Below are 22,435 nucleotides of genomic sequence, written 5' to 3'. Positions count from 1 at the left end.
AGTGAGCTTTAGGTGTGGCAGTATGTAGGTAGCCAGGTACAGCTGGTGCCCTCAGTATAGAATGAGCTATAGGTGCTGCAGTATGTAGGTAGCCAGGTACATGTGGAGCCCTCAATATAGGTAGCGAGCTATAAGTGCTTCAGAATAGGTAGCCAGGTACAGGTGGAGCCCTCAGCATAGGTAGTGAGCTATAGTACTGCAGTATGTAGGTAGCCAGGTACAGGTGGTGCCCTCAGTATAGGTAGTGAGTTATAGGTTCTGCAGTATAGGTAGCCAGGTAAAGTTGGTGCCCTCAGTAAAGGTAGTGAGCTATACAGACAGCAGTATATAGGTAGCCTGGTACAGGTGGTGCCCTCAGTGTAGGTAGTGAGCCATAGGTCTGCTGTATAGGTAGCCAGGTACAGGTGGTGCCCTCAGTATAGGTAGTGAGCTATAGGTGCTGCAGTATAGGTAGCCAAGTAAAGGTGGTGTCCTCAGTATAGGTAGTGAGCTATAGGTACTGCAGTATGTAGGTAGCCAGGTACAGGTGGTGCCCTCAGTATAGGTAGTGAGCTATAGGGTCATCAGTATATAGGTATCCAGGTGGTACCCTTAGTATAGGCAGGAAGCTATACGTTCTGCAGTATAGGTAGCCCGGTACAATGGTGCCCTCAGTATAGGTAGTGAGCTATAGGGGCTGCAGTATAGGTAGCCAGGTGCATGTGGTGCCCTCAGTATAGGTAGTAAGCTATAGGTGCTGCAGTATAGGTAGCCAGGTACATGTGGTGCCCTCAGTATAGGTAGTGAGGTATAGGTGCTGCAGTATAGGTAGCCAGGTAAAGGTGGTGCCCTCAGTATAGGTAGTGAGCTATAGGTGCTGCAGTATGTAGGTAGCCAGGTACAGGCGGTGCCCTCAGTATAGGTAGTGAGCTATAGGTGCTGCAGTATAGGTAGCCAGGTACATGTGGTGCCCTCAATATAGGTAGCGAGATATAGGTGCTTCAGAATAGGTAGCCAGGTACAGGTGGAGCCCTCAGCATAGGTAGTGAGCTATAGGTGCTGCAGTATGTAGGTAGCCAGTTACATGTGGTGCCCTCAATATAGGTAGCGAGATATAGGTGCTTCAGAATAGGTAGCCAGGTACAGGTGGAGCCCTCAGCATAGGTAGTGAGCTATAGGTGCTGCAGTATGTAGGTAGCCAGGTACAGGTGGTGCCCTCAGTATAGGTAGTGAGGTATAGGTGCTGCAGTATAGGTAGCCAGGTAAAGGTTGTGCCCTCAGTATAGGTATTGAGCTATAGGTGCTGCAGTATGTAGGTAGCCAGGTGCAGGTGGTGCCCTCAGTATAGGTAGTGAGCTACAGGTGCTGCAGTATGTAGGTAGCCAGGTACAGGTGGTGCCTTCAGTATAGGTAGTGAGCTATAGGGGCAGCAATATATACTGTAGGTATCCAGATACAGGTGGTGCCCTCAGTATAGGTAGTAAGCTATAGGTGCTGCAGTATAGGTAGCCAGGTGAAGGTCGTGCCCTCAGTATAGGTAGTGAGCTACCGGTGCTGCAGTATGTAGGTAGCCAGGTACAGGTGGTGCCTTCAGTATAGGTAGTGAGCTATAGGGGCAGCAATATATACTGTAGGTATCCAGGTACAGGTGGTGCCCTCAGTATAGGTAGTAAGCTATAGGTGCTGCAGTATAGGTAGCCAGGTACAGGTGGTGCCTTCAGTATAGGTGGTGAGCTATAGTGACAGCAGTATACAGGTAGCCAGGTATAGGTGTTGCCCTCAGTATAGGTAGTGAGCTATAGTGACAGCAGTATATAGGTAGCCAGGTACAGATGGTGCCCTCAGTATAGGTAGTGAGCTATAGGGGCAGCAGTACATAGGTAGACAGGTACAGGTGGTGCCCTCAGTATAAGTAGTAAGCTATAGGTGCTGCAGTATAAGTAGCCAGGTACAGGTGGTGCCTTCAGTATAGGTAGTGAGCTATAGTGACAGCAGTATATAGGTAGCCAGGTACAGGTGGTGCCCTCAGTATAGGTAGTAAGCTATAGGTGCTGCAGTATAGGTAGCCAGGTACAGGTGGTGCCCTCAGTATAGGTAGTGAGGTATAACTGCTGCAATATAGGTAGCCAGGTGCAGGTGGTGCCCTCAGTATAGGTAGTGAGCTATACAGACAGCAGTATATGGGTAGCCTGGTACAGGTGGTGCCCTCGGTATAGGTAGTGAGCCATAGGTCTGCTGTATAGGTAGCCAGGTACATGTGGTGCCCTCAGTATAAGTAGTGAGGTATAGGTGCTGCAGTATAGGTAGCCAGGTACAGGTGGTACCCTCAGTATAGGTAGTAAGCTATAGGTGCTGCAGTATAGGTAGCCAGGTACAGGCGGTGCCCTCAGTATAGGTAGTGAGCTATAGGGACAACAGTATATAGGTAGCCAGGTACATGTGGTGCCCTCAGTATAGATAGTAAGCTATAGGTGCTGCAGTATAGGTTGCCAGGTACAGGTGGTGCCCTCGGTATAGGTAGTGAGCTATAGGTGCTGCAGTATAGGTAGCCAGGTACAGGTGGTGCCCTCAGTATAGGTAGTGAGTTATAGGGACAACAGTATATAGGTAGGCAGGTACAGGTGGTGCCCTCAGTGTAGGTAGTGAGCTATAGGAGCAGCAGTATAGGTATCCAGGTACAGCTGGTGCCCTCAGTATAGGTAGTAAGCTATAGGTGCTGCAGTATAGGTAGCCAGGTACAGGTGGTGCCCTCAATATAGGTAGTGAGGTATAGGTGCTGCAGTATAGGTAGCCAGGTACAGGTGGTGCCCTCAGTATAGGTAGTGAGTTATAGGGACAACAGTATATAGGTAGGCAGGTACAGGTGGTGCCCTCAGTGTAGGTAGTGAGCTATAGGGGCAGCACTATAGGTAGCCAGGTACATGTGGTGCCCTCAGTATAGGTAGTGAGCTATAGGGGCAGCAGTATGTAGGTAACCAGGTACAGGTGGTGCCCTCAGTATAGGTAGTAATCTATAGGTGCTGCAGTATAGGTAGCCAGGTACATGTGGTGCCCTCAGTATAGGTAGTGAGGTATAGGTGCTGCAGTATAGGTAGCCAGGTAAAGTTGGTGCCCTCAGTATAGGTAGTGAGCTATACGGACAGCAGTATATAGGTAGCCTGGTACAGGTGGTGCCCTCAGTGTAGGTAGTGAGCCATAGGTCTGCTGTATAGGTAGCCAAGTAAAGGTGGTGTCCTCAGTATAGGTAGTGAGCTATAGGTACTGCAGTATGTAGGTAGCCAGGTACAGGTGGTGCCCTCAGTATAGGTAGTAAGCTATAGGGTCATCAGTATATAGGTATCCAGGTGGTACCCTTAGTATAGGTAGGAAGCTATACGTTCTGCAGTATAGGTAGCCAGATACAATGGTGCCCTCAGTATAGGTAGTGAGCTATAGATGCTGCAGTATAGGTAGCCAGGTGCATGTGGTGCCCTCAGTATAGGTAGTGAGCTATAGGTGCTGTAGTATAGGTAGCCAGGTACATGTGGTGCCCTCAGTATAGGTAATGAGCTATAGGGGTAGCAGTAGATAGGTAACCAGGTAGATTTGGTGCCCTCAGTATAGGTAGTGAGCTTTAGGTGCGGCAGTATGTAGGTCGCCAGGTACAGGTGGTGCCCTCAGTATAGAATGAGCTATAGGTGCTGCAGTATGTAGGTAGCCAGGTACATGTGGTGCCCTCAATATAGGTAGCGAGCTATAAGTGCTTCAGAATAGGTAGCCAGGTACAGGTGGAGCCCTCAGCATAGGTAGTGAGCTATAGGTGCTGCAGTATGTAGGTAGCCAGGTACATGTGGTGCCCTCAATATAGGTAGCGAGCTATAGGTGCTTCAGAATAGGTAGCCAGGTACAGGTGGAGCCCTCAGCATAGGTAGTGAGCTATAGGTTCTGCAGTATGTAGGTAGCCAGGTACAGGTGGTGCCCTCAGTATAGGTAGTGAGGTATAGGTGCTGCAGTATAGGTAGCCAGGTGAAGGTCGTGCCCTCAGTATAGGTAGTAAGCTATAGGTGCTGCAGTATGTAGGTAGCCAGGTGCAGGTGGTGCCCTCAGTATAGGTAGTGAGGTATAGGTGCTGCAGTATAGGTAGCTAGGTACAGGTGGTGCCCTCAGTATAGGTAGTGAGCTATAGGGGCAGCAATATATACTGTAGGTATCCAGGTACAGGTGGTGCCCTCAGTATAGGTAGTAAGCTATAGGTGCTGCAGTATAGGTAGCCAGATACAGGTGGTGCCTTCAGTATAGGTGGTGAGCTATAGTGACAGCAGTATATAGTTAGCCAGGTATAGGTGTTGCATTCAGTATAGGAAGTGAGCTATAGTGACAGCAGTATATAGGTAGCCAGGTACAGATGGTGCCCTCAGTATAGGTAGTGAGCTATAGGGGCAGCAGTATATAGGTAGACAGGTGCAGGTGGTGCCCTCAGTATAAGTAGTAAGCTATAGGTGCTGCAGTATAGGTAGCCAGGTACAGGTGGTGCCTTCAGTATAGGTAGTGAGCTATAGTGACAGCAGTATATAGGTAGCCAGGTACAGGTGGTGCCCTCAGTATAGGTAGCGAGCTATAGGTGCTGCAGTATATAGGTAGCCAGGTACAGGTGGTGCCCTCAGTATAGGTAGTGAGACATAGGTCTGCTGTATAGGTAGCCAGGTACATCTGGTGCCCTCAGTATAGGTAGTGAGGTATAACTGCTGCAATATAGGTAGCCAGGTGCAGGTGGTGCCCTTAGTATAGGTAGTGAGCTATACGGACAGCAGTATATAGGTAGCCTGGTACAGGTGGTATCCTCAGTATAGGTAGTGAGCCATAGCTCTGCTGTATAGGTAGCCAGGTACAGGCGGTGTCCTCAGTATAAGTAGTGAGGTATAGGTGCTGCAGTATAGGTAGCCAGGTACATGTGGTGCCCTCAGTATAGGTAGTAAGCTATACATGCTGCAGTATAGATAGCCAGGGACAGGCGGTGTCCTCAGTATTGGTAGTGAGCTATACATGCTGCAGTATAGGTAGCCAGGTACAATGGTGCCCTCAGTATACGTAGTGAGCTATAGGTGCTGCAGTATGTAGGTAGCCAGGTACATGTGGTGCCCTCAGTATATTTAGTGAGGTATAGGTGCTGCAGTATGTAGGTAGCCAGGTACATGTGGTGCCCTCAGTATAGGTAGCGAGCTATAGGTGCTGCAGTATAGGTAGCCAAGTAAAGGTGGTGTCCTCAGTATTGGTAGTGAGCTATAGGTGCTGCAGTATGTAGGTAGCCAGGTACATGTGGCGCCCTCAGTATAGGTAGTGAGCTATAGGTGCTGCAGTATAGGTAGCCAGGTACAGGTGGTGCCCTCAGTATAGGTAGTGAGCTATAGGTGCTGCAGTATGTAGGTAGCGAGGTGCAGGTGGTGCCCTCAGTATAGGTAGTGAGGTATAGGTGCTGCAGTATAGGTATCCAGGTACAGGTGGTGCCCTCAGTATAGGTAGTAAGCTATAGGTGCTGCAGTATAGGTAGCCAGGTACAGGTGGTGCCCTCAGTGTAGGTAGTGAGCTATAGGGGCATCAGTATATAGGTATCCAGGTACAGGTGGTGCCCTCAGTATAGGTAGTAAGCTATAGGTGCTGCAGTATAGGTAGCCAGGTGGTGCCCTCAGTGTAGGTAGTGAGCTATAGGCAGGGCCGGCCCACTCATGAGGCGGGGTGAAACTTTTGCCTCAGGCGGCACTTCTTGGGGGGCGCCACCGCCCATCCGTGGGTGCGAGGGGGCGGCCGCCGAGCTGGAGGGGTAGCGGGCAAGAAGGGGGGATTGTGCCTAGTGATGGGGAGGGGGGGCGGACTCCCCCCCCCCCCCCGTCGCCTGGGTCCCCCGATCTGCGCTCCACCTACAGCTTTAAATGGCTCCATAGCTGCTGATAGTAAGAGGGACGGGCGGGGACCACTCACCTCTTCCGGTTCCAGCGTGCGCTTCACTGACGTCACTTCCTTCATGCCGTCCACTGTAATTTTTTCTAAATTTGCCTCAGGCGGCAAAAAGTCTAGGGCCGGCCCTGGCTATAGGGGCAGCAGTATAGGTAGACAGGTACATGTGGTGCCCTCAATATAGGTAGTGAGCTATAGGTGCTGCAGCATATAGGTAGCCAGGTGCAGGTGGTGCCCTCAGTATAAGTAGTAAGCTATAGGTGCTGCAGTATAGGTAGCCAGGTACAGGTGGTGCCCTCAGTGTAGGTAATGAGCTATAGGGGCAGCAGTATAGGTAACCAGGTACAGGTGGTGCCCTCAGTATAGGTAGTAAGCTATAGGTGCTGCAGTATAGGTAGCCAGGTACAGGTGGTGCCCTCAGTATAGGTAGTGAGCTATAGGTGCTGCAGTATATAGGTAGCCAGGTATATGTGGTGCCCTTAGTATAGGTAGCGAGGTTTAGGTGCTGCAGAATATAGGTAGCCAGGTACAGCTGGTGCCCTCAGTATAGGTAGTGAGCTATAGGTGCTGCAGTATAGGTAGCCAGATACGGTTGGTGCCCTCAGTATAGGTAGCGAGCTATAAAGGCAGCAGTATACCGGTGTCCAGGTACATGTGGTGCCCTCAGTACAGGTAGTGAGCTATAGGTGCTGCAGACAGTATAGGTAGCCAGATACAGGTAGTGCCCAGCCCATTATGGACAGAGTGACTCTCCACGCTCTTATGCTCTCTCTCTCTGCGCTTCTTCTCTAGCTATCTCACTACATCCTATGCCATCGTTACATTCAGCGGCACCTCTGAAGTCATTAGAGGTGCCGCCGAGTAACCATGGAAACAGGAGGCCAGCGGCGGCGACAGCAGGAGAGAGCGGGCCCAGTGACAGGAGAGAGCGGGCCCAGTGCCAGGAGGAGAGAGCGGGCCTAGCGACAAGAGGATAGAGCGGGCCCAGCGCCGGGACAGCGCCGTGCCCAGCGACAGGAGAGAGCGTGGGCCCATTGACTGGGGAGAGAGCGGTGCCCGGTGACAGGAGGAGAGAGCGGACCCAGTGACAGGAGGAGAGACCGGGCCCAGCGACGGGAGAGCGCGGGCCCAGTGACAGGAGGAGAGAGCGGGCCCAGTGACAGGAGGAGAGAGTGGGCCCAGTGACAGGAGCAGAGAGCGGGCCCAGCGAGAGGGGAGAGCGCGGGCCCAGTGACAGTCAGGAGGAGAGAGCGGGCCCTGTGACAGGAGGAGAGAGCGGGCTCAGTGACAGGAGGAGATAGTGGGCCCAGTTACAGGAGGAGAGAGCGGGCCCAGTGACAGGAGGAGAGAGCGGGCCCAGTGACAGGAGGAGATAGTGGGCCCAGTGACAGGAGGAGAGAGTGGGCCCAGTGACAGGAGGAGCGAGCGGGCCCAGTGACAGGAGGAGAGAGTGGGCTCAGTGACAGGAGGAGCGAGCGGGCCCAGTGACAGGAGGAGAGAGCGGGCTCAGTGACAGGAGGAAATAGTGGGCCCAGTGACAGGAGGAGAGAGCGGGCTCAGTGACAGGAGGAGATAGTGGGCCCAGTTACAGGAGGAGAGAGCGGGCCCAGTGACAGGAGGAGAGAGCGGGCCCAGTGACAGGAGGAGAGAGTGGGCCCAGTGACAGGAGGAGAGAGCGGGCCCAGTGACAGGAGGAGAGAGCGGGCTCAGTGACAGGAGGAGCGAGCGGACCCAGTGACAGGAGGTGAGAGCGGGCTCAGTGGCAGGAGGAAATAGTGGGCCCAGTGACAGGAGGAGAGCGCGGGCCCAGTGACAGTCAGGAGGAGAGAGCGGGCCCTGTGACAGGAGGAGAGAGCGGGCCCAGTGACATGGGAGAGTGCAGCAAGAGGAGTTTGCACAGGAGTGGGGCTGCGTAAGTTTTACTGGGGACCCCCGGGGCTGCACAGAGCAGGTGGGTGGCCGCCAGCAGCAGAGCGAGGCCCCCCTGTACAGTGAGGCCCAAAGCGGGGGAGTGCCTCGCTTGTACGCTGGTGGTGCCCCTGTATTGCCCTTATTAATAACCTATATTGTGGTACAGGATCCTTTATTAGAGCTAGCTGTGTGATTTATGCATTTACATGCAGTGCTGGGACCAGAGTTATGCCCTTGTGTAGGGTTAGTAATGTGTTATCATTTCTTATAAGTGGAGTTTTCAGGCAGAAATAAAGTATTTCATATTTTGGACATTACGGTCTTTATTTTCTTATTTAATATATTCAGAACTCTTCATGTAGAGCGGCTTACTTTAATTTATATCCATATGTGTGGTGTGTTTATTCTTTGAATAACTTGCTCACCATCGCTCCATGCACCAATCTCGGCTTAGGAGGGGGGGGGGGACCACAAGATACCAGGAAACTGTATAGGGGAGGGACGTGGGTTTTTAAAAATGGGGGCGTGGTTAAAGGAGTGGCAGGGGCGTGTCTTAGTGTCCCCTTTTCCTGGCTCCTTGGGAGGTATTTTGAGGGGTGGGAGAATTAGGAGAGGGCAGCAGGACACCTGACTTAGGGAAAGAGAATAGCTCATGTTGCTCACTTAGGGGAACCACAAGCCATATAAAGGGGTCAGGTAGGGTGGGATCCAGCCAAGTGGCTGTGGAGGACCTGTACATGTGGTGCCCTCAGTATAGGTAGTGAGCTATTGGGGCAGCAGTGTATAGGTAGCCAGGTACAGGTGGTGCCCTCAGTATAGGTAGTGAGCTATAGGTGCTGCAGTATATAGGTAGCCAGGTACAGGTGGGGCCCTCAGTATAGGTAGCAAGCTATAGGTGCTGCAGTATAGGTAGCCAGGTATAGGTGGTGCCTTTAGTATAGGTAGTGAGCTATAGGTGCTGCAGTATAGGTAACCAGGTACAGGTGGTGCCCTCAGTATAGGTAGTGAGCTATAGGTGCTGCAGTATACGTATCCAGGTATATGTGATGCCCACAGTATAGGTAGTGAGCTATAGGTGCTGTAGTATAGGTAGCCAGATACAAGTGGTGCCCTCAGTATAGGTAGTAAGCTATAGGTGCTGCAGTATAGGTAGCCAGGTACATGTGGTGCCCTCAGTATAGATAGTGAGCTATAGGTGCTGCAGTATGTAGGTAGCCAGGTGCAGGTGGTGCCCTCAGTGTAGGTAGTGAGCTATAGGGGCAGCAGTACAGGTAGCCAGGTACATGTGGTGCCCTCAATATAGGTAGTGAGCTATAGGGGCAGCAGTATATAGGTAGACAGGTACAGGTGGTACCCTCAGTATAAGTAGTAAGCTATAGGTGCTGCAGTATAGGTAGCCAGGTACAGGTGGTGCCCTCAGTATAGGTAGCGAGACATAGGTCTGCTGTATAGGTATGCAGGTACAGGTGGTGCCCTCAGTATAGGTAGTGAGCTATAGGGGCAGCAGTATAGGTAACCAGGTACAGGTGGTGCCCTCAGTATAGGTAGTAAGCTATAGGTGCTGCAGTATAGGTAGCCAGGTACATGTGGTGCCCTCAGTATAGGTAGTGAGCTATTGGGGCAGCAGTAGATAGGTAGCCAGGTACAGGTGGTGCCCTCAGTATAGGTAGTGAGCTATAGGTGCTGCAGTATATAGGTAGCCAGGTACAGGTGGGGCCCTCAGTATAGGTAGCAAGCTATAGGTGCTGCAGTATAGGTAGCCAGGTACAGGTGGCGCCTTTAGTATAGGTAGTGAGCTATAGGTGCTGCAGTATAGGTAGCAAGGTACAGGTGGTGCCCTCAGTATAGGTAGTGAGCTATAGGTGCTGCAGTATATAGGTAGCCAGGTACAGGTGGGGCCCTCAGTATAGGTAGCAAGCTATAGGTGCTGCAGTATAGGTAGCCAGGTACAGGTGGTGCCTTTAGTATAGGTAGTGAGCTATAGGTGCTGCAGTATAGGTAGCCAGGTACAGGTGGTGCCCTCAGTATAGGTAGTGAGCTATAGGTGCTGCAGTATAGGTAGCCAGATATAGGTGGTGCCCTCTGTATAGGTAGCGAGCTATAGGGGCAGCAGTATGTAGGTAGCCAGGTACAGGTGGTGCCCTCAGTATAGGTGGTAAGCTATAGGTGCTGTAGTATAGGTAGCCAGGTACAGGTGGTGCCCTCAGTATAGGTAGTGAGCTATAGGTGCTGCAGTATAGGTAGCCAGATACAGGTGGTGCCCTCTGTATAGGTAGCGAGCTATAGGGGCAGCAGTATGTAGGTAGCCAGGTACAGGTGGTGCCCTCAGTATAGGTAGTGAGCTATAGGTGCTGCAGACAGTATAGGTAGCCAGATACAGGTAGTGCCCAGCCCATTATGGACAGAGTGACTCTCCACGCTCTTATGCTCTCTCTCTGCGCTTCTTCTGTAGCCATCTCACTACATCCTATGCCATCGTTACTTCCAGCGGCACCTCTGAAGTCACTAGAGGTGCCGCCGAGTAACCATGGAAACAGGACGCCAGCGGCGGCAACAGCAGGAGAGAGTGGGCCCAGTGACAGGAGGAGAGACCGGGCCCAGTGACAGGAGGAAAGACCGGGCCCAGTGACAGGAGGAGAGAGCGGGCCCAGTGACAGGAGGAGAGAGCGGGCCCAGTGACAGGAGGAGAGAGTGGGCTCAGTGACAGGAGGAGAGAGCGGGCCTAGCGACAAGAGGAGAGAGCGGGCCCAGCAACAGGGGAGAGCGCGGGCCCAGCGACAGGAGGAGAGAGCGGACCCAGTGACAGGAGGAGAGAGCGAGCCCTTGTGTAGGGTTAGTACTGTGTTATCATTTCTTATAAGTGGAGTTTTCAGCCAGAAATAAAGTATTTAATATTTTGGACATTACGGTCTTTATTTTCTTATTTAATATATTCAGAACTCTTCATGTAGAGCTGTTTACTCTAATTCATATCCATATGTGTGGTGTGTTTATTCTTTGAATAACTTGCTCACCATCGCTCCATGCACCAATCTCAGCTTAGGAGGGGGGGGGGGGGGGGGGGAACCACAAGATACCCGGAAACTGTACAGGGGAGGGACGTGAGTTTTTAAAAATGGGGGCATGGTTAAAGGAGTGGCAGGGGCGTGTCTTAGTGTCCCCTTTTCCTGGCTCCTTGGGAGGTATGCTGAGGGGTGGGAGGATTAGGAGAGGGCAGCAGGACACCTGACTTAGGGAAAGAGAATGGCTCATGTTGCACACTTAGAGGAACGACAAGCCAAATAAAGGGGTCAGGTAGGGTGGGATCCAGCCAAGTGGTTGTGGAGGACCTGTCAGGTGGTCAGGAGGATTCTGGGGAGACTTCCTGCGGGGGAGGAGCAGAGTATTGCGAGTGGCAGTGCTGTCAGTGATGGGCACGTAACACAACTCTGTTATATTGAGCTGCCCAGCCTTGTCCCTTCCTTGCTGATGCCGGGTATCCGTGGTCCTGTCAACGTGTCACACAGCAGAATAGGAGAGAAGCAGAGAGGTGTGTCTGCGGAGGTGGCCAGGCAGGGGATGAGAGATTCTAGCTTCTGCACTGTTATAGTGACACAGGGGACCACGCCTCCCATCTAGGGACCATCTCTGTGACCCCAGCATAGCGGGGAGACCCATTCATTGATTAATTAAAAACTATAACCAGGGAAAACATGCAGAATAGAATAAGGCTGCAATTCTCATATTCTCCACAAGATGGTGATCACAGTCATACCAATACAGGAAGTAGTGTTTGGCATAGACAGGAAGTTGGGGGTTAGAGTTGAAGTGGGAGGAAGTGAATGGAAGCCATTGCTGGAACTGGTAGCAGAAAAGGTAATAAGATACTGGAGATATTTGTGACTTTCCATCTCTCTGGTGAAGCTCAAATTCTTCATAACGTGTCATCTTTCCACCATCTATCTCACCATGGACCAAGGGCAGCATAGACAAGACCACCAGGACCTCGACCAGGATGCCAGGATGGTGAATCAGCTATCCCCCACATCAACAGGTAAGAGGAGACATGAATGTAATGTAAAGGAGAGAACAGTACTTGGGGTCCACCTAGATCCCCCATCATCTGATAATCACATAGAGACAATGTATTCAGTCAGTGTGTGTGTCTCCTACAAATGTATCCAGTAACAGAAACCCACCAGAGAGATGTACAGGTCCTCTTTATTCCCAGGATTGTCCACCTAGATCCCCTATCATCTGATAATTACATAGAGACAATGTATTCAGTCAGTGTGTGTGTTTCCTACAGATGTATCAAGTAACAGAAACCCACCTGAGAGATGTACAGGTCCTCTTTATTCCCAGGATTGGCCACCTAGATCCCCCATCATCTGATAATCACATAGAGACAATGTATTCAGTCAGTGTGTGTGTTTCCTACAGATGTCTCCAGTACCAGAAACCCACCAGAGAGATGTACAGGTCCTCTTTATTCCCAGGATTATCCACCTAGATCCCCCATCATCTGATAATCACATAGAGACAATGTATTCAGTCAGTGTGTGTGTTCCCTACAGATGTCTCCAGTAACAGAAACCCACCAGATAGATGTACAGGTCCTCTTTATTCCCAGGATTGTCCACCTAGATCCCCATCATCTGATAATCACATAGAGACAATGTATTCAGTCAGTGTGTGTGTGTTTCCTACAGATGTATCCAGTACCAGAAACCCAGCAGAGAGATGTACAGGTCCTCTTTATTCCCAGGATTGTCCACCTAGATCCCCCATCATCTGATAATCACATAGAGACAATGTATTCAGTCAGTGTGTGTGTTCCCTACAGATGTCTCCAGTAACAGAAACCCACCAGATAGATGTACAGGTCCTCTTTATTCCCAGGATTGTCCACCTAGATCCCCATCATCTGATAATCACATAGAGACAATGTATTCAGTCAGTGTGTGTGTGTTTCCTACAGATGTATCCAGTACCAGAAACCCAGCAGAGAGATGTACAGGTCCTCTTTATTCCCAGGATTGTCCACCTAGATCCCCCATCATCTGATAATCACATAGAGACAATGTATTCAGTCAGTGTGTGTGTTCCCTACAGATGTCTCCAGTAACAGAAACCCACCAGATAGATGTACAGGTCCTCTTTATTCCCAGGATTGTCCACCTAGATCCCCATCATCTGATAATCACATAGAGACAATGTATTCAGTCAGTGTGTGTGTGTTTCCTACAGATGTATCCAGTACCAGAAACCCAGCAGAGAGATGTACAGGTCCTCTTTATTCCCAGGATTGTCCACCTAGATCCTTCCTCATCTGATAATCACATAGAGACAATGTATTCAGTCAGTGTGTGTTTCCTGCAGATGTATCCAGGAGCAGAAACCCACCAGAGAGATGTACAGGTCCTCTTTATTCCCAGTATTGTCCACCTAGATCCCCCATCATCTGATAATCACATAGAGACAATGTATTCAGTCAGTGTGTGTGTTTCCTACAGATGTCTCCAGTAAGAGAAACCCACCAGAGAGATGTACAGGTCCTCTTTATTCCCAGGATTGTCCACAAGAAGGACACCCCACCCGCCACCATTATCAGGTAAGGTGGGACTGGGGATCTCCAGAGACTCAAATCTTTTGTTTTGTGTAGCCTCAGCTTGCTAATAATCATATGTGTAAGATGTATGCAATTTATGCACTTAGGGTGAAGAATTGATTTGTGTAAAAGTTGAAACCAAAGAGGAAGAAGAAAAGACATATATGAGGAGTGATCAGCAGTCTATGGAGGAGGGTGACATGATGAAGACAATTAAAGAGGAAGAAGAAGAGACGTATGTGAGGAGTGATCAGCAGTCTATGGAGGAGGGTGACATGATGAGGACAAGTAAAGAGGAAGAAGAAGAGACATATGTGAGGAGTGATCAGCAGTCTATGGAGGAGGGTGACATGATGAGGACATGTAAAGAGGAAGAAGGAGAGACGTATGTGAGGAGTGATCAGCAGTCTATGGAGGAGGGTGACATGATGAGGACAAGTAAAGAGGAAGAAGAGACATATGTGAGGAGTGATCAGCAGTCTATGGAGGAGGGTGACATGATGAGGACATATAAAGAGGAAGAAGAAGAGATGTATGTGAGGAGTGATCAGCAGTCTATGAAGGAGGGTGACATGATGAGGACATGTAAAGAGGAAGAAGAAGAGACATATGTGAGGAGTGATCAGCAGTCTATGGAGGAAGAGGGAGATGTGATGGTGAAAATGAAAGAAGAAGATGATGATGGCACCTATGATTTCAGTGGCCAGCAATGTAAAGAGGAGGATATAATGATGGTGACAATTAAGGAGGAAGATCTTTTTCAAGACAGAGAAAGAAGTAAGGAAAAACACTGACAGCAATTGCCTTTATATTCATGTTTGCTGCTTTACCATACACAGATACACAGGGGGGTGACTTAGTGTTACTGGCCTGTAATAAGCTGATAATGGTCACGGTACATTACTGTACACAGATTGGTCACAGTAGGGGTGACTTAGTGTTACTGGCCTGTAATAAGCTGATAATGGTCGCTGTACATTACTGTACACAGATTGGTCACAGTAGGGGGTGACTTAGTGTTACTGGCCTGTAATAAGCTGATAATGGTCACTGTACATTACTGTACACAGATTGGTCACAGTAGGGGGAGTTAGTATTACCGGCCTGTAATAAGCTGATAATGGTCACTGTACATTACTTTACACAGATTGGTCACAGTAGTGGTGACTTAGTGTTACCGGCCTGTAATAAGCTGATAATGGTCACTGTACATTACTGTACACAGATGGGTGACTTAAGGCTCGTACATACGTGTGACTGAAGCCAACGACTGGTCCGTCGGCACCTCCCGCTGGGCAGGTTTTCAGCAGACAGTACAGCGTGTGTACAGTCTGTCGGCGGACTGATAAGGCTGTTTCTGAACGATTCGGCGGATCATTTAGAAACAGCCTTATCAGTCCACTGACAGACTGTACACACGCTGTACTGTCTGCTGAAAACCCGTCTAGCGGGCGGTGCCGACGGACCCGTCGTTGGCTTCAGTCACACGTGTACAAGCCTTAAGTGTTACTGGCCTATAATAAGCTGATAATGGTCGCTGTACATTACTGTACATAGATTGGTCACAGTAGGGGTGACTTAGTGTTACCAGCCTGTAATAAGCTGATAATGGTTACTGTACATTACTGTACATAGATTGGCCACAGTAGGGGGAGTTAGTGTTACCGGCCTATAATAAGCTGATAATGGTCACTGTACACAGATTGGTCACAGTAGGGGTCACTTATGTATAGGAGTATATATGTATGTATGTATGTATGTATGTATGTATGTATGTATGTATAGCCAGCTACAGCAGTATTAGTGGTTTGGGATCTCCATGACATAAATGGATAATTCCTCCACCTCGCAGCTCCTATAATTTAGTGTTGTGTAAGGTCACAATATCTTTATTTGCACAATTGGGGACAAGAGAGAGATAAAGGAACATTACAAAGGGCATATGAGTGACAGGAGGATACAATGGTAATAAGAATGTGTAAGTGACACCACATTGCTCTACAAACATAACACAGATCTCTTGCTATAAGTACATATACAGTGCTGCCCATAATTATTTATACACCTGGCAAATTTTGACTTAAAGTTAAACCAGCAAGTAATGTGGGAAAATCCAAAGTTCTATACCATTCTAAATAGTCCAAGCTGTTCTAAAGCATCCTAATTATAATGATTAATTGGGAACAGCTGTTTTAATCAATTCAACAGGTGATCAACAGCAGCTCTCTGTAGTTGATTTGTAGACAGTCATGGCTAAGACAAAGGAGCTCAGTGAGGACCTGCGGTGGCGCATTGTGGCTGCTCACAAGTCAGGAAAGGGCTACAAGGCCATTTGTAAATGTTTTTAAGTTCCAGTGGCTACAGTACAAAGTATTATTAAAAAATACAAGATGTTCCGCTCTATGGATAATCTCAGAGGATGTGGTCGGGAGCCAAAGTAACACTTGCGCTGGCAAGAAGGACAGTGAAAGAGATGAAAAAGAATCCAAGCATCACCACCAAGGCCATCCTGGTGAATCTGGGCTCTGCTGGTGGCAATGTCTCAAGGCAGACAATCCAACGGCCACTGCACACTGCTGGGTTCCACGGATGCAAACCAAGGAGGACACCACTTCTCCAGATAAGGCACACAAAAGCTCGCTTGGTGTAACGATCGGTGTAACACAGAGAGGATCTGATTACCGGTGATCTGCAGTATCACTGGGAATACAGATATATACCAGATTATTTGATCTGCAGTATCACCGATAATCAGATATATTAGCTAACCTCTGGACACCTGAGTAGAGTAAGAGTGATTGGTGCAACAGTAATAATAGAGGACTGGCCTCAGAGCAGTAAGGCGTACTGCACAAATTCCTTCTGGACTCTCCCCGAAGGAGGAGTCAGGATGAGAGAAGGAATGACTGAATGAGAGTGACACTCAAGAGGGAGTGTCACTACCAGGACTGGGAACCGCCTCTAACAATAAGGTTGGTTCTCGAGGTCGGACAAGCCAGGTCGTAAACACACGGACAGATAAAGTACAGATTCAGAAGGCAGAGGCGGAGTCTAGAGTACAGGCAGGGTTCGGCAACAAGGTATCAGATATATTGAGGTACAAAATCAGGAGACAGATGCAGAGTCTAAGGACGAGCCGGGGTTCGGCAACAGAGTATCAGAATGGCAAAGTACAAGATCAGAGTTCAGGAGGATAGTCAGGCAGGCAAAGGGTCATAACAGATGATCACAATCAAACTAGTACTTTAGACTATCAACAGAATCTAGCTAAGTGTAGGATTACAGCTCCAGCTGGTCCCGGCACACTTGCGGATCTGACTCAGGTCTGAGTGCTCCCACGTATGTGTTCGCAACGACAGACAACCAGCAACTGAACAGCCGGCAGTATATATACTCAGACATTCTCCAGCACCTCCCCAAGTGCTGGACCAATGAGAAGGAGCAGAGTTGTCAGCTGACCTTTCTGGCTGCCATATAGGTTCTGCCTCTCCGCGCGCACGCGCGTCATTCTGAACCTAAAGGGACTATGAGTCTCAGCCACACTGACACTGTTTTGCGATGTCTCTGCGGTCCTATGCGCGGGGTTGGTCGCACCGCTCACAGCACATGCGGCGGCCTCCCCGCGCAGGGACGGAGTATCAGTAACGGGGCCATGCGCGCATTCTGCCCTGTCCTCCATGGAAGCAGCCGCCTCATGCTGAGCAGAGGCGGCTGCTTTTCCGCGTTTCATCACACTTAGCCTTTGCAAATGCTCATCTGGAGAAAGAGGACGACTTCTGGTCTTCTGTGTTATGTCAGATGAAACAAAAATGGAATTGTTTGTTCACAATGATGTTTCCTTTATTTGGTGTTAAAAAAAAAAAAAAAAAAAGGAGAAGCCTTCAACCCAAAGAACACCATCCCCACTGTCAGACATGGTGGTGGGAACCTAATGCTTTGGGGGTGTTTTTCAGCCAATGGACCAGGGAACGTAATTACAGTAAACGGCACCATGAGAAAAGAGTAATACATGAGGATTCTCAACGACAACATCAGGCAGTCTGCAGAGAAACGTGGCCTTGGGCACCAGTGGACATTTCAGCATGACAATGACCCAAAACACACAGCAAAAGTGGTGAAGAAATGGTTAGCAGACAAGAACATTAACATTTTGGAGTGGCCCAGCCAGAGTCCTGACTTGAATCCAACTGAGAATCTGTGGAGGGAGCTAAAGATCAGAGTGATGGCCAGAAGACCCTCCAACCTGAAAGACTTGGAGCTCATTGCTAAAGATGAATGGGCAAAAATACCTGTGGAGACATGCAAAAAGCTGGTCTGCGATTATAGGAAGCGTTTGATTGCTGTAATAGCCAGTAAAGGATTTTCTACTGATTATTGAGAAGGGTATGAATCATTTTGGACTGGACACTTTTTTTCTCAAATGTAAATAAAAGCTGATAATTTTTTTTCCCACAATAATGCCTCTTGTACATCTTCTTATTATCTTGGGAAACACTGGTGTCATTTTCCATTAAAAAATTACTTGCTGGTTAAATAAACATAAATTTAAGTCAAAATTTCCCAGGGGTATGAATAATTATGGGCAGCACTGTAAGTCTGTTGTCACAGAAGTAATACATTGCTTCCAATGTCTCATCAAGCTCTACAATTTACTGCTTTCCATGTATGGCCAATGCTTTATCTGTAGGGAGGGTCAGTGACATACAAATAAGAGTGAGATGGTGCAAATTGTATGCTAGTTAATTCATGTAGCTGCTTCATATGGTCCATTTCTATTCTCTAAAAACTTACCATCAACTTCGAACACCTTTTATTCTCCCCACAATCTCCACAGCAGAGATCAGTAGTGCAGAACTCAGCAGAAGCTGTTATTACCTGTCCAGGTAGCATTAGTCCACCATCTGCTCCTGTGTCTCCAGTCAGTACAGAGTAACATGATCACACACAGGATCAGCATGCTCCGAGTCCCCCATCTGATCCTGTGTGTCCAGTCAGTACAGAGTAGCATGATCACACACAGGATCAGCATGCTCCGAGTCCCCCATCTGCTCCTGTGTGTCCAGTCAGTGCAGAGTAACATGATCACACACAGCACCAGCACGCTCCCAGTCCCCCATCAGCTCCTGTGTGTCCAGTCAGTGCAGAGTAACATGATCACACACAGAATCAGCACGCTCCGAGTCCCCCATCTGCTCCTGTGTGTCCAGTCAGTGCAGAGTAACATGATCACACACAGTACCGGCAGCTCCGAGTCCCCCATCTGCTCCTGTGTGTCCAGTCAGGGCAGAGTAACATGATCACACACAGGATCAGCATGCTCCGAGTCCCCCATCTGCTCCTGTGTGTCCAGTCAGTGCAGAGTAACATGATCACACACAGGATCAGCACACTCCGAGTCCCCCATCTGCTCCTGTGTGTCCAGTCAGTGCAGAGTAACATGATCACACACAGGATCAGCACTCTCCGAGTCCCCCATCTGCTCCTGTGTGTCCAGACAGTGCAGAGTAACATGATCACACACAGGATCAGCATGCTCCGAGTCCCCCATCTGCTCCTGTGTGTCCAGTCAGTGCAGAGTAACATGATCACACACAGGATCAGCACACTCCGAGTCCCCCATCTGCTCCTGTGTGTCCAGTCAGTGCAGAGTAACATGATCACACACAGGATCAGCACTCTCCGAGTCCCCCATCTGCTCCTGTGTGACCAGTCAGTGCAGAGTAACATGATCACACACAGGATCAGCATGCTCCGAGTCCCCCATCTGCTCCTGTGTGTCCAGTCAGTGCAGAGTAACATGATCACACACAGGATCAGCACGCTCCGAGTCCCCCATCTGCTCCTGTGTGTCCAGTCAGTGCAGAGTAACATGATCACACACAGCACCAGCACGCTCTGAGTCCCCCATCTGCTCCTGTGTGTCCAGTCAGTGCAGAGTAACATGATCACACACAGGATCAGCATGCTCCGTGTCCCCCATCTGCTCCTGTGTGACCAGTCAGTGCAGAGTAACATGATCACACACAGGATCAGCACGCTCCTAGTCCCCCATCTGCTCCTGTGTGACCAGTCAGTGCAGAGTAACATGATCACACACAGGATCAGCACGCTCCTAGTCCCCCATCTGCTCCTGTGTGACCAGTCAGTGCAGAGTAACATGATCACACACAGCACATGCACGCTTCGAGTCCCCCATCTGCTCCTGTGTGTCCAGTCAGTACAGAGTAACATGATCACACACAGCAATGGCACGCTCCGAGTCCCCCATCTGCTCCTATGTGTCCAGTCAGTGCAGAGTAACATGATCACACACAGTACCAGCACGCTCTGAGTCCCCCATCTGCTCCTGTGTGTCCAGTCAGTGCAGAGTAACATGATCACACACAGGATCAGCATGCTCCGAGTCCCCATCTGCTCCTGTGTGTCCAGTCAGTGCAGAGTAACATGATCACACACAGGATCAGCATGCTCCGAGTCCCCATCTGCTCCTGTGTGTCCAGTCAGTGCAGAGTAACATGATCACACACAGGATCAGCATGCTCCGAGTCCCCATCTGATCCTGTGTGTCCAGTCAGTGCAGAGTAACATGATCACACACAGGATCAGCACGCTCCGAGTCCCCCATCTGCTCCTGTGTGTCCAGTCAGTGCAGAGTAACATGATCACACACAGGATCAGCATGCTCCGAGTCCCCATCTGCTCCTATGTGTCCAGTCAGTGCAGAGTAACATGATCACACACAGCATCAGCACGCTCCGAGTCCCCCATCTGCCCCTGTGTGTCCAGTCAGTGCAGAGTAACATGATCACACACAGCTCCAGCAGCTCCGATTCCCCCATCTGCTCCTGGGTGTCCAGTCAGTGCAGAGTAACAGGATCATACACAGGATCCCCTGTGTGTGCGAGTCCCCCAGCAGATGGTGGACTCGCACTGGCTGGACAGGTAAGAAGCAATGCAGCAGGGTAGTGTGGCTCTGTGAGGAAGCACTATGGCCTTGTTAGGCAATACAGCCATCCTCCTGCTGTCTCACCACAGGCTGGCTGTCACCAGACACTTCCTCAGCCTCTCAGCACCTTGTGCCGCTATCCAGAAACTGAGGTGAGTTCAGGTGGTGGACAATCGTGCTCGGCGACACACCCCTTGCCACAAGCCCTGGTGATATATAACCGTCGTCCATGCATCTATAACAAGTGTGGGTGGGAAAGGTGGGAGACCGAGTCCTCCTGGCCATAAAGGGACAGAAAAAGAAACATGTAATCCTTGGCTGCAGAGTGCCTGGAACCCCCCGACCCTTCGCTTCCACTCCCAGCAATCAATCATTGTATGTAAAGGTACCTTGAGGTGAAAGCTGATGTAGAGACATTGCTGGGAACAGTTCCACCAGATGCCCCTGCACCACAGACACACCAGATTTAGTGTTTTGTTTTTCCTGTATTCTGGCCTCTAAACCGAGGTGTGTCTTATGGTCCTAAAATATGGTATCAGCAGCTCACTGACCATCCCTAATGATAATTGCTCTTCCCCTCAGAATTCTCTAACAGGAAGTGATGATGTTTCTCTATTTGCAGCGCAGAGTCCCGGCATCAGGAACCTCTCAGAGACTCGTCGCTCTGTATCCACAGACTGTACAGCGGATGATGATGTCACTGGACAAGAGTCTCCTGCAGATATCCTGGTGACCCCAAATATTCCCCCAGACACCCCTCACCTGTCTAACCCTGAGGAGCCTCATACCCAGCACAGCTCTCCCCCTGCTGGAGGGTCTTATTCCTGTTCCATGTGTGGGAAACATTTTGTATGGAAATCATATCTTGTCAGACATGAGAGAACTCACACTGGTGAGAAACCCTATTCATGTGCTGAGTGTGGGAAATGTTTCGTATGGAAATCAAATCTTGTCAAACATGAGAAATCTCACACTGGTGAGAAACCCTATTCATGTGCTGAGTGTGGGAAATGTTTTGTACAGAGATCAGGCCTTATCAGTCATAAGAAATCTCACACTGGTGAGAAGCCCTATGCATGTGCTGAGTGTGGGAAATGTTTTGTATGGAAATCAAATCTTGTCAAACATGAGAAATCTCACACTGGTCAGAAGCCATATTCATGTGCTGAGTGTGGGAAATGTTTTGTACAGAGATCAAACCTTATCAGTCATAAGAAATCTCACACTGGTGAGAAGCCCTATTCATGTGCTGAGTGTGGGAAATGTTTTCTACATAAATCCAATCTTGTCATACATAAGAGATACCACAATGGCGAGAAGCCCCATTCATGTGCTGAGTGTGGGAAATGTTTTGTACAGAAATCACATCTTGTTATACATAAGAGATCTCACACTGGAGATAACACATATTCATGTTCTGAGTGTGGGAAATGTTTTGTACAGAAATCACATCTTGTTTTGCATGAGAGATGTCACGCTGGTGAGAAGCCATTTTCATGTGCTGAGTGTGGGAAATGTTTTGTACAGAAAGCACATCTTGTCAGACATGAGAGAACTCACACCGGTGAGAAGCCATATTCATGTGCTGAGTGTGGGAGATGTTTTGCAGATAAATCGCATCTTGTCAAACATGAGAGATCTCACACTGGCGAGAAGCCCTATGCATGTGCTGAGTGTGGGAAATGTTTTGCACAGAGATCAAACCTAATCACTCATAAGAAATCTCATACTGGTGAGAAGCCCTATTCATGTGCTGAGTGTGGGAAATGTTTTGCACAGCAATCGACTCTCGTAAGACACGGTAGAACTCACACTGGTGGTAAGTGAGGGTCAGTGATAGCTTTGCCTCCAGCGAACCTGAAGTGGCCACAGCATACTGCTCTCCATCTCCCCAGCATAGCAGGCAGTAGGGAGGATGGGGGGGGGGGGGGGGTGCAGCAGCCAATAACAGGCTTGTTCAGTTCCGCCTATCCCTCTCTCACCACTGGGGAGAAGCTATATTACTGTTCTGAGTGTGGGAAATGTTTTGTATATAAGGGTTCTTTTCCAATGTTGTTTTATCCCTTGCTACATGCACA

At 49.3% G+C, this 22,435-nt stretch overlaps 2 protein-coding genes across 2 annotated transcripts in view; both read left to right on the top strand.

Annotated features, from left to right (window-relative positions):
- The window catches only part of LOC137537289 (zinc finger protein 850-like), a 347,039-nt gene that overhangs the window by 67,881 nt on the left and 256,723 nt on the right, over positions 1-22,435 (top strand). The gene's annotated exons all lie outside the window — the stretch shown is intronic.
- Positions 13,885-22,220, top strand: LOC137535583 (oocyte zinc finger protein XlCOF22-like). Its single transcript, XM_068257434.1, has 2 exons — positions 13,885-14,188; positions 20,980-22,220. The coding sequence occupies exons 1-2, from the start codon at positions 13,894-13,896 to the stop codon at positions 22,182-22,184; spliced, it is 1,500 nt and encodes a 499-aa protein (XP_068113535.1). The 5' UTR covers positions 13,885-13,893; the 3' UTR covers positions 22,185-22,220.

The sequence above is a fragment of the Hyperolius riggenbachi genome, chromosome 10 (assembly GCF_040937935.1).
Source record: "Hyperolius riggenbachi isolate aHypRig1 chromosome 10, aHypRig1.pri, whole genome shotgun sequence".
Classification (NCBI taxonomy): domain Eukaryota; kingdom Metazoa; phylum Chordata; class Amphibia; order Anura; family Hyperoliidae; genus Hyperolius; species Hyperolius riggenbachi.
Note: the sequence above shows the minus strand (reverse complement) of the source record. Positions and strands in the feature narration are given on the sequence as shown.

Bases quoted from the DNA above. Each gene is read 5' to 3' on its own strand.
- LOC137535583 (XM_068257434.1), top strand. From the start codon at position 13,894: ATGGAGGAGGGTGACATGATGAGGACATATAAAGAGGAAGAAGAAGAG. The intron at 14,189-20,979 runs GTAAGGAAAAAC...CTCTATTTGCAG, and splicing joins TTTTCAAGACAGAGAAAGAA to CGCAGAGTCCCGGCATCAGG.